Source organism: Sus scrofa, chromosome 7 (assembly GCF_000003025.6).
Source record: "Sus scrofa isolate TJ Tabasco breed Duroc chromosome 7, Sscrofa11.1, whole genome shotgun sequence".
In the NCBI taxonomy this organism is placed as follows: Eukaryota; Metazoa; Chordata; class Mammalia; order Artiodactyla; family Suidae; genus Sus; species Sus scrofa.
This window is the reverse complement of record NC_010449.5, coordinates 54,831,297-54,850,726: the sequence shown is the minus strand read 5'-3', so window position 1 is coordinate 54,850,726 and position 19,430 is coordinate 54,831,297. Positions and strand designations below refer to the sequence as shown.

Below are 19,430 nucleotides of genomic sequence, written 5' to 3'. Positions count from 1 at the left end.
CAATTCACAGATGTGAGGCAATCTCCACGAAAACTTGAGCAGACGTTTTAAAAAACTTACTGATTAGAAAATTTATTTGGAAATGCAAAAGACCTAGAATAGACAAAACCATTTTGAAAACGAACAAAGTTAAAGAATTTTTACAATATTTTAAGTCTCAATATAAAGCTACAGTAATCAAGACACGAAGAGACACGCAGTTCATTGGAACAGAAGACATTCTTAAAATAAATCCACATTGAGCTCCTGTCATGGCGCAGCAAAAACAAATCCGACTAGGAACCATGAGGTTGCAGGTTCAATCCCTGGCCTCGTTCAGTGGGCTAAGGATCCGCCGTTACCACAAGCTGTGGTGTACCCTGCAGACACAGCTCGGATCCTGCGTTTCTGTGGCTGTGGCACAGGCCGACAGCTATAGCTCCAATTAGACCCCTAGCCTGGGAACCTCCATATGCCGTGGGTGCAGCCCTAAGAAAAAGCAAAAAAATAAAATAAAATAGACCCACACACATATGGTAGTGGTTTCAGTAACAATGCCATGGTACTCAATGAAGAAAAGGTAATCATCATAAAATTGTGCTGAACCAACCAGCTAGCCACAAGCAAAAAAGTGAACCCTGTTACCTCACACCATATACAAAATTTACCAAAAACGTGTCACAGATCTAAGTATAGGAACTGAAACCGTAAAGCTTCTAGTAGAAAACATAGGAGAAAATTGTAGTGATCTTGGGTTTGGCAAAGGTTTTAATACATGACATAAAAAGCAAGAACTATACAAAGAAACTGATGAACCGTTAACAGATAAATTAAAAATATGTGCTCTTGGGAGTTCCTTGGTGGCTTAGGGATTAAGGATCTGGCATTGTCACTGCTGTGGCTCGGTTACTACTGTGGGACAGGTTTGATCCCTGGCCTAGGAACTTCCACATGCAGGTGCAGCAAGAAAGAAATTTATTTTGCTCTTCATATGACACTGCTACAAAAATTAAAGTCAAACCACAGACAGGGGAAGAAACAAAGGAAGAGCAGTCAAGAAACAGTGATGCGGGGGGAGACGAGATTAAGATGGTAGAGGAGGAGGACTGGAGTGTACCTTCTCTCATAAAAGCAACACAATTACATCCAAGTGCTGAACAACCTTCAACCAAACAGATATCCTACAACCAGGAAAGATATCTTACTCAGGAAGACAAAAAGAAGGCTGCATCAAGACGGTAGGAGGGGAGTTCCCTTTGTGGCTCAGCAGCTAAGCAACCTGACTAGGACCCCTGGGGATGCAGGTTCAATTTCTGGCCTTGCTCAGTAGGTTAAGGATCTGGTGTTGTCGTGAGCTGTGGTGTAGGTTGCAGACATGGCTCAGATCCCAAGTTGCTGTGGCTGTGGTGTAGGCTGGTGGCTACAGTTCCAATTGGACCCCTAGCCTGGGAACCTCCATATGCCATGGGTGTGGCCCTAGAAAAGGCAGAAAAAAAAAGACGGTAGGAGGGACATGTACTCCAATATTCACTGCAGCACTCTATGCAATAGCCAAGACACAGAAGCAACCTAAATGTCCACTGACAGAGGAGTGGATAAAGAAGATGTGGTGCATATATTCGACAGAATATTACCCAGCCATAAAAAGGAATGAAATAATGGCATTTGCAGCAACATGGATGGACCTAGAAATTATCATGCTAAGTGAAGTTAGATGATGAGACACAAATATCATATGCTATCACTTGTATGTGGAATCTAAAAAAAGGACACAACAAACCTATTTGAAGAACAGAAACTGACTTACAGACTTTGAAAAACTTATGGTTTCCCAGGGAGACATGTTGAGGGGTGGAGGGATGGGAATGTTGTAAAATTGGGATGTGATGATGGTTGTACAACTACAAACATAGTAAAATTCACTGAGTTAAAAAAAAAAAAAGACAGTCGGAGGAATGATTATACGATATAAGAAACCCCATATCCACAGGGTGGGCAGGCCACAGACTGGAAAGTAACTATATCACAGAGGCTCAACCTCAGGAGTGAGAGTTCCAAGGTCCATGTCCAGTGCCCATGCCTGGGGATCTGGCACTGGGAAGAAGGAACCCCTAGAGCATTTGGTGTTGAGGGCCAGAGGGGCTTGTGCACAGGACCCCCATGGGACTGGGGAACACAGAGACCCCATTCTTGAAAGGTGCACACAGGCTTTCATGGGCACTGGGTCCCAGGGCAAATCAGAGATTCCAAAGGGATCTGGTTCAGATCTGACTGCGGTTCTTGGAGAATCCCTGGGAAAACGGGGTGACTGTGGTTCACTGTGGGGAAGGACATTGGAAGCAAAGGTCTCTGGAATAATCATCAGTGTGAGCTCCTCTAGAGATGACCACTTTGGAAAAACATGGCCCCACCCATCAGGACTGAGAAGCCCCAGGTGGGAACAAACCAGGTGGGAACACAACACCACCCATCAGCAAACAGGCTGCCTGAAGACCCCAAGGCACACAGCCCTCTAATCTCACCCAGAGACAAAGCCCCACCCACCAGAGGGATAAGAATCCAGTGGGCAGGACCAGTCCTTCCTGTCAGGAAGCCTATAGCAAGCCCCTGTACCAACTTCAGTCACAAGGGGGACAGACATCAGAAGCAAGAGAGGCTACAATTCTATTGTCTGCAAAAAGGAGACCACAGCAAAAATCTATACAAAATGAAAAGGCAGAAAATTATGACTCATAAGGGAGCAAGAAAAAAAAAAAAAAAAACAGAAAAATAGCTAAGTGACCTGAAGACATTAGACTGATGATAGTAAAGATAATTCAAGATCATGGAAACCAACTGGAAGCAAAGGCTGAGCAAGAAACACTGAGAAAAGACTAAGCAAGCAGAGATACAAAAGGCTGAGCAAGAAACACTGAGCAAAGATTAAGCAAGCAGAGATGCAAAACACAATAACTGAAATAAAAAATTCATTAAAAGCAACCAATAGCAGAATAGAGGAGGCAGAAGAACAAATAAGCAAGGTGCAAGATAGACTGGTGGAAATCACTGACGTGGAACAGAAGAGAGAAAAAAGACTGCAAAGAAATGAAGACAGGAGAACTCTGGGACAACTTTTATTTTTATTTATTTATTTTTTTTTAGGGCTGCACTAGAGGCATGTGGAGGTTCCCAGGCTAGGGGTCTGATCGGAGCTACAGCTGCCAGCCTACACCAAAGCCACAGCAACGTGGGATCCGAGCCACGTGTGTGACCTACGCCACACAGCTCATGGCAATGCTGGATCCTTAACCTACTGAGCCAGGCCAGGGATCGAACCCACAACCTCATGGTTCCTAGTCGGATTCGTTTCTGCTGAGCCACGACAGGAACTCCTGGGACAACTTTTAGATGCACCAATATCCGTATTATAGGGGTGCCAGAAGGAGAAGAAAGAGAAAGGGCCAGAGACAATATTTTATTTTAAGAGGTAACAGCCAAAAACTTCCCTATTATGGGAAAGGAATCACTCACTCAAATCCAGGAAGCACAATGAGCACCATATAAAATAAACCCAAAGAGAAACACCCCAAAACACATATTAATCAAACTGACCAAAATTAAAGACAAAGAGAAAAAAAATTGCAAAAAATACAAACACGTGGAGACAAAACAATATGCTACTAAACAACCAATGCATCACTGAAGAAATCAGAGAAGAAATTAAAAATTACCTAGAAGCAAATGACAACAAAGACACAATAATCCAAAACCTATGGAATGCAGCAAAAACAGTTCTAAGAGGGAAGTTTACAGGAATACAAGGCTACCTCAGGAAACTAGAAAAAGCTCAGATAAACAACCTAACTTTATACCTAAAGCAACCAGAGAGAGAAGAGCCGAAACTCAAAGTTAGCGGAAGAAATCATAAAGATTAGAGCAGCAATAAATGAAATAGAAATGAAGAAAACCATAGAAAAGATCAATGAAACTAAAAGGTGGTTCTTTGAAAAGATCAACAAAATTGATAAACCCTTAGCCAGACCAATCAAGAAAAAAAAGAGAGGACTCAAATCAATAAAATTAGAAATGAAAAAGAAGTTACAACAGCCATCACAGAAACACAAAGGATCATAAGAGACTACTACAAGTGACTACATGCCAATAAAATGGACAACCTAGAAGAAATGGACAAATTCTTAGAAAAGTACAATCTTTCAAGACTAAACCAAGATGAAACAGAAAAGATGAACAGAACAATCACAAGTTCTGAAACTGAAACTGATTATAAAATTTCCAACAGGAGTTCCCATTGTGGCGTAGTGGAAACGAATCTGACTAGTATCCATGAGGATGTGGGTTTGATCCCTGGCCTCACTCAGTGGGTTGGGGATCCCGTGTTGCCATGAGCAGTGGTGTAGGTTGCGGACACAGCTCAGATACCACACTGCTATGGCTGTGGTGTAGGCTGGCAGCTGCAGCTCCAATTCAACCCCTAGTCTGTGAACCTCTATATGCCACGAGCGCAGCCTTAGAAAGCAAAAAAACAAAAAAAAAACCAAAAAACACAAACTTTCAACAAACAAAAGTCCAGGACCAAATGGTTTCACAGGCAAATTCTATCAAACATTTAAAGAGCCAACAACTATCCTTTTGAAATGATTCCAAAAAATTGCAGAGGAAGGAACACTCCCAAACTCATTCTATAAGGCCACCAGCACCCTGATACCAAAACCAGACAAAGGCGCCACAAAAAAAAGAAAATCACAGGCCAATTTCACTGATGAACATAGATGCAAAAATCCTCAACAAAATACTAGCAAACCCCATCCAACAATACATTAAAAGGATTGTACATCAGGATCAAGTGGGATTCATGCCAGGGATGCAAGGGTTCTTCAATATCCACAAATCCATCAGTGTGATACACCACATTAACAAACTGAAGAATAAAAACCATATGATCCTCTCAATAGATGCAGAAAAAGCCTTTGGCAAAATCCAACACCCATTTCTGATAAAAACCCTTCAGAAAATGGGCATAGAGGGAACCTACCTCAACATAATAAAGGCTATACATGACAAACCCACAGCTAACATCATTCTCAATGGTGAAAAGGTGAAAGAATTCCTGCCGAGATCAGGGATAAGACAAGTATGTCCACTTTCACTACTATTCAATATAGTTTTGGAAGTCCTAGTCACAGCAATCAGAGAAGAAAAAGAAATAAAAAGAATCCAAATTGGAAAGAAAGAAGTAAACCTATCACTATCTGCAGATGACATGATCTATACCTAGAAAATCCTAAAGATGCTACCAGAAAACTGTTAGAGCTCATCAACGAATTTGGTAAAGTTGCAGGATACACAGAAAGGCACTGCATTTCTAGATACTAACAACAAAAGATCAGAAAGAGAAATTAGGGAAACGATCCCATTTACCATCACATCAAAAAGAATAAAACACCTAGGAATACACCTACCTAAAGAGACAAAAGACCTGTACTCTGAAAACTGTAAGACGCTGATGAACAAAATCAAAGATGCCACAAACAGATGGAAAGACATAACCATGCTCTTGGGTTGGAAGAATCAATATTGTCAAAATGACTATACCACCCAAGGCAATCTACAGATTCAATGCAATCCCTATCAAATTACCAAGAACATTGTTGGGTCCAGAACCACAAGAAAAAATTTTTTTTTGTCTTTTTGCCATTTCTTGGGCTGCTCTCGCGGCATATGAAGGTTCCCAGGTTAGGGGTCGAATCAGAGCTGTAGCCAACGGCCTACGCCAGAGCCACAGCAACACAGGATCCGAGCCGCATCTGCAACCTACACCACAGCTCATGGCAATGCCAGATCCTTAACCCACTAAGCAAGGGCAGGGATTGAACCCACAACCTCATCATGGTTCCTAGTCGGATTCGTTAACCACTGTGCCACGACGGGAACTCCAGAACCAGAAGAAAATATTTTAGTTTGTTTGTAAGCACAGAAGACCCAGTATAGCCAAAGCCATCCGGAGAAAGACAAATGGAGCTGGATGAATCAGGTTCCCTGACTTTAGACTACACTACAAAGCTGGTCATCAAAACAGTATGGCACTGGCACAAAGACAGAAACGTAGATCAGTGGAACAGGATAGAGAGCCCAGGATTAAACCCACATACCTACAGTCAACTAATCTATGACAAAGGAGGCAAGAAAATATGATGGAGAAAAGACAGCCCCTTAAATAAGTGGTGCTGGGAAAACTGGACAGCTACATGTAAAAGAATGAAATGAGAACATCCCTAACACCAGACACAAAAATAAACTCAAAATGGATTAAAGACCTAGATATAAGACCAGACACTATAAAACTCTTAGAGGAAAACACAGGCTGAACACTGACATAAACCACAGCAATTATCTTCTCAAATCCACAGCATTACTCCTAGAGTAATGACAATAAATACAATGGGATCTAATTAAACTTAAAAGTTTCTGCACAGCAAAGGAAACCCAAAACAAAACAAAAAGACAATCCACAGAATGGGAGAAAATATTTGCAAATGAAGTGAATGACAAGGGATTAATCTCCAAAATTTATAAACACCTTCTGCAGCTCAATACCAAAAAATATAAACAACCCCATCAAAAAATGGGCAGAGATCTAAACAGTTCTCTAAAGAAGACATAGAGACGGCCAAAAAACACATGAAAAAATGTTCAACATCACTAATTATTAGAGAAATGCAAACCATAACTACTGTGAGGTACCACCTTACACCAGCCAGAATGGCCATCGTCAAAAAATCTACAAACAAAAAGTGCTGGAGAGGGTGTGGAAAAAAATCCTCTTACACTGTTGGAGGGAATGTAAATTGGTGCAACCACTATGGAAACCAGTATGGAGATTCCTCAAAAAACTAAAAATGGAATTACCATTTGATCCACCACTCCCACTCCTGGGCATCTATCCAGAGAAAACCATGACTCAAAAATGTACACATACCCCAGTGTTCATTGCAGCACTGTATACAATCGCCAAGATGTGAAAGCAACCTAAATGTCAGTTGACCGAGATGTGGAAGCAACCCAAATGTCAGTTGACCGAGGAGTGGAGTAAGAATATGTCATACATATATACTCAATGGAATATTACTCGGCCATAAAAAGGAATGAAATAATGATGTTTGTAGCAATATGGATGGAGCTAGAAATTATCGTGCTAAGTCAAGTTAATCAGACAGTGCGGCACAAACATCATATGCTATCACTTATATGTGGAGTCTAAAAAAAGATACAACGAACTTCTTTGCAGAAGAGAAAATGACTCATTGACTTTGAAAAAGTTACGGTTACCAAAAGAGACAGGTTGGGGTGGGGGGAGGGATAGGCTGGGGGTTCGGGATGGAAATGCCATAAAATTGAGTTGTGATGGTCATTGTACAACTATAAATATAATAAAACTTATTGAGTTAAAAAAAAACCCACGGATTGGGAGAAAACATTTACAAAACATTTATCGGACAAAGAACCTGTATTTAGAATATATAAATAAGCCATACAACTCAATAATGAAAAGGCAAACAACTCAATTTTTAAAAACAGACAAAAGATTTGAGCGGACATTTAAAAAAGATGATATTCAAATGATAGACAGTTGTCACTTGTATATCACTTGCATTCACTCAGAGGCCTCTCTCCACAGGCCCAGGCTATAACCCACCAGTACGTTTGCTGACTCAGCTTGAACAATCACCCCCTGCTTCTTCCCTTTTACTCGCCCACTCGCCCAAAGTGTGGAGGGAACAAGGGATCTGGGCAGCTTGAGCCTCTTCCCACAAAGGGATTTGATTTCCCCCATACTCACTTTCTTCTTCCCCTCAGTGATGCCATTACTAAGAAATAAATCAACTGTTATATCCATGCCCCCTGCTCCCCTAAAAAAAGAGTTTGTCAACTACAAACACTGCTGATAGGAATATAAAGTGGTACAACCACTTTGGAAACTAGTCTAGCAGTTTCTTAAACTATTAAACATACACCTACCATATGGGGTACCCATTCTATGACACTGCGTTTCTATATAGAAATGAAAGCATATGTCTTCAGAAAGACTTACACATCCATGTTTACAGCAGCTTTATTCATGATAGCCCCAAACTAGAAACAATCTAAAGACCTATTCACAGGTGAGTGGACAAATAAATTGTGGTTATATTCATTATTAGGAAATATTACTAACAATAAAAAGAAGTCAACTACTGATACATGCGATGCTCACTGAAAAATCTCAAAAGAATTATGCCAAGTGAAAGAACCCAGAACACCACAACCAAAAAGGGAGTGCATACGGAAGGATTCCATTTATATAAAATTTTTAAGATGGCATTTAATTCATACTGAGAGAAAGCAAACCACACTAGAGATGAAGTGAGGAGGGAGAGAAGATGGAGAGCAAACTAAAGAGGCATCAGGAAAACGTTCATTTTGACTGTGGGGATGGTTCCCATTTCACAGGTGCATACATGTGAAAGCCACCAAACTTTCGTACTTTAAATATGTGGACATAACTGTACTTCAATTATATGTCCATTAAGCTGTAAAGAAAGAAAAAAGTAGAATAAAATGTCAGCTACAGAGCTTTGAAGAACCCTGATATTTAAGGGTAGAAGAGAGAAAAGGAAAAAGAAAAACTGGTCACAAGCATAAGATGTAAACTATTACAATTATCAGAGAATCTACCTAAGAAAGCGTCAGGGGAGTTGCAAACAGTGTAGAATGACAGAGAACCTAAGAATGCTGATGACCAAGTTAAGACCAGTGGATTGAGGCGTTAGGAGATACGTGTGAAAAGAGCAAAGAATTCAGAGGTCACCAAAGAAACCAGTACTGAAGTCAAAATATCAAGGGTCAAGAGAATGGGAGGTCCATTAGTGGTGGCAGGAGGACAGCACTCACTTGAGAGGTATGAAAACAAAAAAGAGGGAATGTTGATGCGAGAGAAGTTTCACTCTTTACGCTTCATTCCTTCCTGACAACCAGACAATATAAATGCATTTATGTTTCACTGGCATCATAATCAGAGACTTTATAAAGTATCTTTTATAAAATTACTTTTAATATTATGTATTAATTTTTTTCCTAGGACCGAAAGCATTCTGACATTTAAATGAACATACTCCTGACAAGCTGATCCACCTTTTCCAAATTCAATACCTAAGAAGCGACTGATCGGGGACGATGCTCTGGTAATAACCCTGTTCAGGACTTGCTCTAGAATTTCTTGTCTGATCATCTCATGGATCTAAAAAGAACAGAAGAACCAATAAAATATTCCTTGGTGAGTTTCAGCTTACAATTTTATCAATGCGTGTTAGGCAGCATGAAGAACAGTTTGAATGTGGGTAAAACTGTGAAAACTTATTTCAAAGACAAATAATAGTGTGAATCATCTGGAAAACATCACTCAATTCTACCCTCATTCAGTGCTCAGACAATTCATTAGCAGGGCAAACATTTATGAGCCTAAAAGAGGACCACATGAAACTACATATAAGGCCCAGCATCAAACAGAAATAATTCTACTTAGGTACCCATTATACGCCAACATCCATATTTGATAGTAAGCACAAATTTAATTTAAAATGTAAAAGCCTATGAAAATTCCTAAAAATCTATATTCACCAACCGCTTCTTCAGTTTCTAGAAGCAGAGGAGTTGCCTAAAAGACCTGAATTTTTACTTGAATTTTAGCTACATTTCTTACCTGAACATCATTACTCTGAGGTACAGACTAATTTCTTCCAGACCTCAGATTAATAATTAGATTATTAGTAAACTATATGTTCTACAGATACCCTGATAAAGCCAACATCTGTGTGAAATCAAGTGGAATCTTCTTAGTTTTAAAAAAGACTAATTTAGAAACAAAAACTATTAAAAACTCTTATTCTAAGAATGTTTCTAATTAGATTACTATTAAGAAGAGGCATATGTATCTACACACTTACAACACTTAAGGACATGGCGTTCACTTCACATTTCTGGATCAAAACATTAGTTCTTGTTGTGGCTCAGTGGTAACAAAACTAATATCCATAAGGGTTTGATCCTTGGCCCGCTTAGTGGGTTAAGGATCCAGCATTGCTGTGAGCTGTGGCATAGGTCACAGATATGGCTTGGATCCTGCGCTGCTGTAGCTATGGTGAAGGCAGGCAGCTGCAGCTCCAATTCAACCCCTAGCCTGGGATCTTCCATATGCCACATGTGGGCCCCCCCACCAAAAAAAAAAAAAAAAATCCACTAGATTTACCTTTAAATTGGCCTCCAAATTTTCAGCAGACACTTTCAGTGTATAGATACACTGAACAACTGAATGTGAAGACTGTTACTTAGAGAAATCACTAGTACAGCAAATTTGTTTAGCCTCAGATATGATTTTTTTTTCACTTGAAAGGAAATGATTTTTTAAAGCTATTTCAGAAATTAAGATTGAGATGACAGTTGTAATATGGCAATGAATTAAAACATTATAAATTCCCATTTTGGATTCTTCAAAAACAATGAATCCATAGCATGATTCTTCAAGCTTGATGTACTACTGTGATCTAACAGATTATTTTTTGGGAGTTCCCCTCGTGGTGCAGTGGAAACGAATCCGACCAGGAACCATGAGGTTAAGGGTTTGATCCTTGGTCTCGCTCAGTGGGTTAAGGATCCAGGATTGCCGTGAGCTGCGGTATAGGTCACAGATGCAGCTTGGATCTGGAGTTACTGTAGCTGCAGAATAGGCCAGCAGGTACAGTTACGATTAGACCCCTAGCCTGGGAACCTCCATATGCCGCGGGTACAGCCCTAAAAAGACAAAAAATTAAAGATTATTTTTTATATAAGGGAATTAAACCCAGAAATAATTTCACTGCTTGGAGGAAGAAGAGAAAGCCATGAGGAAGCTAACTTATATTTAAATTTCTAAGAAATAGTCCCAAAGAACAGAAATTAGAGTAAATGGAAAATTGTTATAGTGAGAAAATAAGCATTCCATTAAACTGGGTGTATAACATTTCAATTACTACCCCAATCTCTGTTCTGGGAGACTACTACATTCTTAAACTGCCCTGTCTCCTAAACTCTCAGGTTAATGCCCTATTTGTAATTTAACAAAATTAGGAAATGGTTGCCAAACTAGAGTCTTACCTTGAAAGTTTCCAACAGGATATTGGCTCCCAGCTTACAGGCATGCTGGTTAGACACTCTAGAAAGACCTGAGCTGGTGTCAATAGCTTTTCCATCAAGAATCTTCTTTGGGCCATAGGAGTCCATTAAAATGAAGCCGAGTTCCACCAGGCCCTGAGTAACATGATCCCAACTATGAACACTGCAAGAAAACAAAGATTAATTACGAAGAAAAACTTAGTAAGATACCTTCCCATTATAGACCTGACCTGGATAACCAACACTCCATATGAAGTTCTTCTCTTCATGTAGCCTTATCTAGCAAAATCCTGAATTCCTAGATGTACAGTCATAGGAATAGTAGGCAAGGAATCTCACTGAGAGAACCCTGAGGAAATCCAGAAACTATACAATAGTAAAAAACATTCGAAGAAACTGGAATATTTCAATGTGCTGAACATTAGAGAGTTTCAGACTAGAACTGCTGCTTCATCTATTCCCCTCCTGACACGAACAACACTCATATTATATATATGCTTATAAGTTTGCTTCCCTCTCTAGACTGAGATTCTCTGTGGTGGAGGGCACATTGTAGTCATATTTTTACCTCTGTGGCCTAGCACAAAGCTGGCATAGAGTAAATATTTATAGTAGGGATATTTATATATTCATTTTTAGAGTATAAACTGATGAATGAGTGGGTTTCAAAAGCATGAGCTAAAACTAGAAATAACCTTTTGTAAAGCAGTAGACTCGTTGGTGATTTTATACCACTTAATGTTACCCACTACAGTAGAAATGGTATGTTCATAATAACCTTTATATCATTATATCTACCTATAAGTAGCAACAAATTAAAATGCAACACTATAAAGAACGAAGGAGGTTGTTGTAAATAGATTCTCATGACATTTTGAGAGATTTTAATAGTCACACTCTGGAGATCTGAGGTCAAGATTTAACAGACTGAGCACATGTGCCATTCTTCCCACCCCAAATACCTACAAATGACAGAAAAGATACACACGCCTGTGTGTGTGTGTGTGTGTGTGTGTGTGTTTATATGTGTATATATACATGACAATGTGGAAAAATAAGGTGTTTTCGACTGACTAGAAATTAGGAAGAATCCTTAAAAAGTGCAAGGAATATAAGAATGAAAGAGGAAGCCCCAGAACACAGTGCAAAATGAAGGACTGCCTATAAAAGCAGATACCAAGGGCAGATATATTGTGAATTCCAAGGAACCCTGGGGAAATTTTTGTGGTGATGGTTGGGACACCTCAGCATGAAAAGTCCGGTACACAGCAGCCTTCTCTTTTTCTCCAAGACTCCCATGTACCTGCAGTTTATACCAAGAAGGCTCAACCATGAGGCTTCCCTGTGCACAGAGGAGCTTGGGCCTGAGAGGCAGAATGGCACTCTGAGAAGATGACAACGTGCTGGAGGATTAGGAAGGCCCCACACCCTGTGCCCTTTGTATATCCTACCACTATCCTCAAACGACAGAGGTAGAATATGCTAAATAGATACGGCACTCAGCGACAAACTAATGGGAACACCACAAACCAATAAGGAGACAACCAATAAATACCAAATACAAGAAAATAATTCCACCATAAAAGCACCAAAGTTAAAGAAAGAGAATTAATCCCTAAGGGAAAAGATTAATGAAACAAACAGAAGATTTTGAAAATAAAGTCAATGAATCAAGAAAAAATACTGTAGCGTGAAACAAAAAATAAACTACTATAAAAAAACTGAAACAAAAAACAATTTTATAAGTAAAAAAAATTCAACAGTTAGAGTGAAAAACTACAGATGGACATAAGAATAAAAGGGGCAGAGCTGAAGAAATAATTACTGAGAAAAGTAAGGGATTTTTGTAGACCTTGACATAAAATGACACAAATACAAAAAGCAGAAATAAACTGAAAAGTTACTTACATAAATTGCGCTAAATTTCAGAATGTCAAGGATAAAAAACAAAGTCTTAACTTTCCCATGAAGAAAATAACAGATTATCTAAAATAATACAAGAATCAGATAATCATCAGACTTTTCATCAGCAATTCTAGATGCAAAAAGACAATGAAAACTGATTACAAACATAGAATCTTTTTATTTTTTATTTTTTGCTTTTTAGGGCTGCATGGGCAGCATATGGAGGGTCCCAGGATAGGGGTTGAATTGGAGATACAGCTGCCAGCCTACACCACAGCTCATAGCAACGCCAGATCCCCGATCCACTGAGCAAGGCCAGGGATTGAACCCGCAGCCTCAGGGATACCAGTCAGATTCGTTCCCACTGCGCCACAACAGGAACTCCAACATAGAATCTTATACATGCTCCAACTATTATTGTTCAAGTGGAAGAACAAAAAACAAAGACATTTTCAGATATGCAAAGTTTACTATCTGTAAACCCTATCAGAAAGAATTACTGCGAAAATCACATATATAAGGTATATTTCTAAGTGGAAAGTATGAGATTCAAAAGATAGATATAAGCGTAGAAAACGGTAAAATTGCACAGTCTAAAGCAGTGTTTGTTAATAATAATCTTAACAGGAAGGAAGTGGAGAAAAAGTGTATGCTGTGTGCTAAGGTTCCCATCTTGGAGGGAAGACACAGTTACAGTGGGTTTGCTACAAATGTCTACCTAACAAGGAAGAGTGCAAACACAGTTGGTAAACAGAGGAGTAAGTATAACCTGGGAGTTGTATTGGTTCACAGGTGATTTTTTTCCCCTAGTATATTAATATTTTGCACCTCCAACTACTTGCAGGTATACACAAAGTCTATCAACGGAGCTGAACGTAGCAAACCATGCAGACGAACCACAGACAAAGCATGGCACAGTAAAGACTGTTAGAATAGTGAATGTATATTCTGAAATACAACAGCAAACATTAAACTGCTAATTCAATTCCATCAGTCCAAAGTAAATAACACTTTGTTTTCCACTCACCTAAAGAGCCAATGAAGACTCAGGTCATAAAGAGTTAAAGTATTGTGAAAGGAGCAAAGGTACATGCTTCAGTTTTGTATTCTTACGACGAAGGTGGCCAAGAAATCAGACCTTTGGGATTCAAGGATTTTCTGATACAGGAAAGCTTGGTTGACCAATTTTAAGAGATTTAAACCTTAATATGTGAGGCAACAGGTGTAGTCATCAGTTTTCTGATGGGCTGTAAGTATAGTACCATATCACATTTTCTGACATTAAATACATTATGAACCTACTAGGGGCATGGGTCATGAACTTACCTATTCTTTACCACTTCCAATATCATAGTTGAAACACAACATCTATGAGGAACCAGATTCTGAAGAAATTTTGAGCCTTGGAGAAGCTGAAGATCCTTGAAGTTTTTTATAACCGAAGACTTTAAAAGGTCAAACACCTAACATAATGCAAAAAATAGGAAAATGAAGCAAAAAATGATAGCCTGTACTCTATATAGACCCTTAACCCTGTAACTATTCCTACTCGCTGCCATACACTCACATCCCTATGACAACGGTCTCACTAAACAAATATGATTCGAAAATTATGACTTTCAGTGGGAACTTAAAAGAGTTGAAGACAGGCCTTCTTTGAGAGAAAAAAAGCTAAAAATCAGCACTAATATTACCCACAACCTAGGAAACACATGTGAGAAAAAGGGTAAAGGACTTTACATTTTCATTCTTGCAAATAACCTAGTCCCATTAATTTCAACCCCGTTAGGGACAATGTCTTAAAAAGCAGCAACATAATAAAACTGCTGTGAACACCCAGCGACACTTCCCAATTTTGCTACATGGACTGTGTGATGCTTCCACTCTTATTCCCATCTATCTCACCACCTGGCTTACCACACAACAGGGAATGGAGGTATAAACCAAGTATCTGAAGATGTTTTTAAGCAGCCCCCAGAAAACAGTGCGGGCCTACATGTCTTATAGGGGAATTTGCTGCTGGTAGGATGGGAGAGGAATAGTTTAGAAAAGGATTAAAAAAAGAGGCTCTTGTACCCTTTATCAACTACAGAAGAAACCATAGTTTCATAAATACCTGTTCCTCAAACCTCTGTACCCTTGTCACAGAGAGCAAGAGGGCAATGCTGAAAGGACATATATTACTACTGAAATCTCCTTGCTGTCCTGCCTAGAACAGATAAACCAAAAAGGAATCATTACTTACATCTTAAAAGTATAACACAGCTTACTTAAACAGGTCCTTAAATGGATCAGAAACCTAAGAGCTAAAACTATAAAACTTTTAAAAAGAGATATAGCCAAAAATCATCAAGACTTTGGATTAAAGATTTCTTAGGTATATAACACCAAAAACAAAGTTTAAAAAAAAAAAAAAAAGGTCTTTGAGCCATAAAAGAAATGATAGCCAAGAAACAAAAGAAAAAAAAAATAAATCTAAAATCAAAGATGAATAAAATAGAAAACCAACAAACAAAAATAAAATGGTAAACAAATACAAAGCTGGTTCTTTGAAAAGACCAATAATAGTGACTATAAACTTAAATAAAAAAGAGTGAACAGATAAAGACAAGATAAAGGAGCTTAAAAGACTAGCTCCCACATCATGGGCTTTAAAACATCCTTTCCTACAAAAGGGACCCAAGGCTTTTTGGAGATACCAGGATGGGGCAAGAAAAGCAAAGGTGGGTCTTGGAGAGCTTATGCCACCAAAGTGCTCAAAAACTAATGGGGTCATGTCAGAAGGACACATAAACCAACCTGAAGGGCCCAGCTGTCCAAATATGGGTCCCTTTGAGTACTGCATACGAGTACCATGAATTTTAAAAGGTTCATTGTTGCATGACAATATCCAAAAAAAATAGAGGGGAGGCTCTCTTCACAGCAGAAAACTAGCTAATAACGTAGAAGGAATGACAGAATTAAAACCCGTCTTGCAACTCCCAGTATAATTACTGATTTAGGCCAAGAATCATCAGTAGATGAGAAAACAAAATCTACTCTGTGAAAAGTTGCTGAGGAAAAGGATTTTCCCATGATCCCAAATTATGAATGATCCCATGGATTACTTCCTAATTACAAAGGGAAATGTATATCTCTGCAATAAAGAAAACTGATGGTCATTGTCTTAACCAAATGATTTGGCTAAGACTGCCTAATACTATGAGCCTTCTAATGTACCCTAATAGAATAGTGGTTGGCAACCTACAGACTCTGGGTCAAATCTAGCCCATCACCTATTCTTGTACAGCCCAGGAGCTAAGACTGGTTTTCACATTTTTAATTGCTGAGGGGGGAAAAAAATCAAAGTAAGAATAATATTCTTGTAACACATGAAAATTAAATAAAATCCAAATTTCAGTGCCCATCTAGTTTCGATGGCATACAGCCACACTCATTCACGTACGTGCTGTCTCTGGTTACTTTCTTGCTTACAACAGTGGAGCAGAGCAGCAGTGACAGAGACCACATTGCCTGCAAAGCCTAAGAATGGTATCTGGCCCGTTAGAGAAAATTGGGTGATCCCTATAAGATAGAGTATACATCACTTACCATTCTTGCCAACAAGGTTTAAATTGAATCTAATCATAAGGAAACAATCAGACAAATCAGACGTGAGACCCAAGAAAACTGGGCTGGAAGCTTCAAAAAATTCAATTAAAATGTATTAATCCTTATTCTTAGGAGACATATATGGAAGTATTCAAGCAATGAAGTGTCAATTTCTTCAATGGTTCAGAAAAAATATATATACTTGAGAGAAAGTAAGATAAGGTAAATGTAACAAAATACTTAAAAAGTTATTTTTTTATATTCACAAATATTTAATGACAAATGACTTGGCTTCAAGAAACACCCTAAGATACTACTAGATATAGGCAATTTCCCTGATTCACAAATAGGAAAACAGAGGTCAAGACTGAAGCTCACTTAAGATAATGATGGAGTTAAGATTAAATTTTGAGTTTCCTGAACAGTCTTCATCTTTTTTTTTCTTTTTAAACTAGAACATTTAAGGTATGATTTTAAAATAGAACTTAAGAATGTAGTGACGTCATATATCTTCAAAGAGATCCTCTAGACCCAAGGTCATTTTACAATATTTCTATGTCATTTCCTGTCAATAGCAAGCATAAAAGAGGTCTGAGCTCAAACATTCCTGTTTCGTAGAGAGATCCTGGATAATTAAGAGTTTGGTGCTACCTTTAAGTGTTTCAGTAGTTCTCTGCCTAGTTCACAGTCCAATTTGATGGCAAACACAATGTGTAGAATAACGGTGCCTTCCACATGACGAAGTTCACCTGATGGCACGGTAACAAGATCCAACAGCCTAAAAGATTCAATGGAAAGGTAGGAGCTATGGTTTGAGCAAGAGACCATAGTGCATATGCTCATATGAACAAACAGAAAAACATAAGCTGAACTAACACGATCACCAGAGGCAGGCAGAAAGTACGACATCTACCGCTTCATTTTCTGCTCCTTTTTTACAAAACTTCTTGAAAGAACGTCTATAGTCATTATTTCCACTTCTTTACCTCTTTCCAGCTCAATCCAGTTCAACAGGCTTCTGCCCCCTCCCTAACCTCCCTTCCAACGCTATTTGCTTATTCTTGCAAGGGTTACAAATGACCTCTATACTGTCAAAACCAATAATCAAGTCCCATCTTAATTAAAGCCTTAGTTTCTAGGGCATTGTCATTGGCCTCTTAATTATTTTTGCTGGCTCATCCGCCCTTTAAACAGCAGAATGCCTCTGAGCTCGGTCTTGGATCTCGTTCTCCTCACGTGTTCCCTCAGTGACCCTATCCAGTCCAAAGGCTTTAGTCCCTTCTACTCTGTATCTCCAGTCCTGGCCTCTCCCTAAAACCCTAGACTGCCTGATCATCCCTCCACATGGGATACTAATATACATCTCAAACGTACATGGGCAAAAATGAGCTTATTTTCCCCTAAACCAGCTTTTCCGTCAGTCTTTCCTAACTCTGTATACAAGACTACCTTCTAATCAACTGTTCAAGCCAAATAACTAAAAGTTATTCTAGATTAGAAGCAGTAAACTGAAATAGGATTAAAAGCCTGAATTGTGCAGTCAAACTGCCTGAATTCAAATCCTAGGTTCACCAATTTATGACTATATAACCTTGGGTAATCTTTTAATTTCTTTGTGCCTTGGCTTCCACATGCATAAAATAGAGGCAAAATAGGGTTGCTGTAAGGTTTAAAGTGCTCAGAACAGCACCTGGCACAGAATGAGCACTGTAGAAATATTTGCTTCAAAAAAATCCTCTTTTTCAGTCACACTATGCTGTGTCCTGCCTTTGTACTCACTGTTCCACCAACAGAGAATATTGTTTTCCCTGACCTACATTGGTGGCTCTTATCATGCAGGCTTCAGTTAAAACAGCACATTCTCAGAGAGATCTTCTCTGACCACCCAATCTCAATTAGCTATGCTGTCATTACCACATCATCCATTTGAAATATCTGCACAGCATCTTCCACAGGAATCTTTTTCTTGTTGCTTACTTTATTTTCTCTTCTCACTAAAACTTAAGCTCCATGACAGCAAGGACCTTGTCTGAGTGATTCATCACCGTAGTCCCAGGACCAAAGAGTTTCTGACACTTTTTTTTTTTTTTTTTTTTCCTTTTTAGGGCTGCACCTAGAGCACATGGAAGTTCCCAGGCTAGGGGTCTAATCAGAGCTACAGCTGCCAGCCTACACCACAGCTCACAGCAATGCTGGATCCTTAACCCGCTGAGCAAGGCTAGGGCTCAAACCCACAACCTCATGGTTCCTAGTCAGGTTCATTTCCGCTGCGCCATGACAGGAACGCTCAAGAGTTCCCGACACTTAATAAATAGCTTTTAAGCTCACAACTTACAAAACAATTATTGCTATTTTCCTGAAAGATTAAAATGAAAGAGTTGAAGAGACTGCACTATACTATACTTTTATAATTTCATTACTGAGCAGCTAAGAGGACCAGGGAAACCCATGCTGAGGTGAAGATAGAGGCTGAAGGGTTAGATCAACAATGAGAATTTGGAAAACTGATTTCATTTCTGAATTACTCACTCATCACCACTCTCCTCCTCACTGTGCTGCTTATCCAGCTTGCTGAAAAAAGCTATGATTCCGTCCAAAACCCTCTTTCGGCATCCCTAAAAAAAAGTACATAAGTAAGCTCTCCCCATAAAGGACAAGTTGAACTTAAAGTGCTTTTCAGCTTAAAGAATTTTCAAGTATGAATTTTTTTCTTTTTCTTTCTTTTCTTTTTTCTTTTTATTTTTTTTACCACAGCACGCAGTGGCTTGATG

General features: G+C 39.0%; 1 protein-coding gene across 1 annotated transcript in view; it reads right to left on the bottom strand.

The window, feature by feature from the left end:
* FANCI (Fanconi anemia complementation group I) overlaps window positions 1-19,430 on the bottom strand; it is a 78,969-nt gene that overhangs the window by 39,266 nt on the left and 20,273 nt on the right. Inside the window, exons 9-14 of the mRNA XM_001926870.6 lie at window positions 19,189-19,274; window positions 17,311-17,437; window positions 15,185-15,277; window positions 14,395-14,531; window positions 11,146-11,326; window positions 9,166-9,253 (exon numbers count right to left, since the gene is read on the bottom strand). Of these exons, the coding sequence (XP_001926905.3) occupies window positions 9,166-9,253; window positions 11,146-11,326; window positions 14,395-14,531; window positions 15,185-15,277; window positions 17,311-17,437; window positions 19,189-19,274 (712 nt within the window). The remainder of the gene's footprint in view (window positions 1-9,165; window positions 9,254-11,145; window positions 11,327-14,394; window positions 14,532-15,184; window positions 15,278-17,310; window positions 17,438-19,188; window positions 19,275-19,430) is intronic.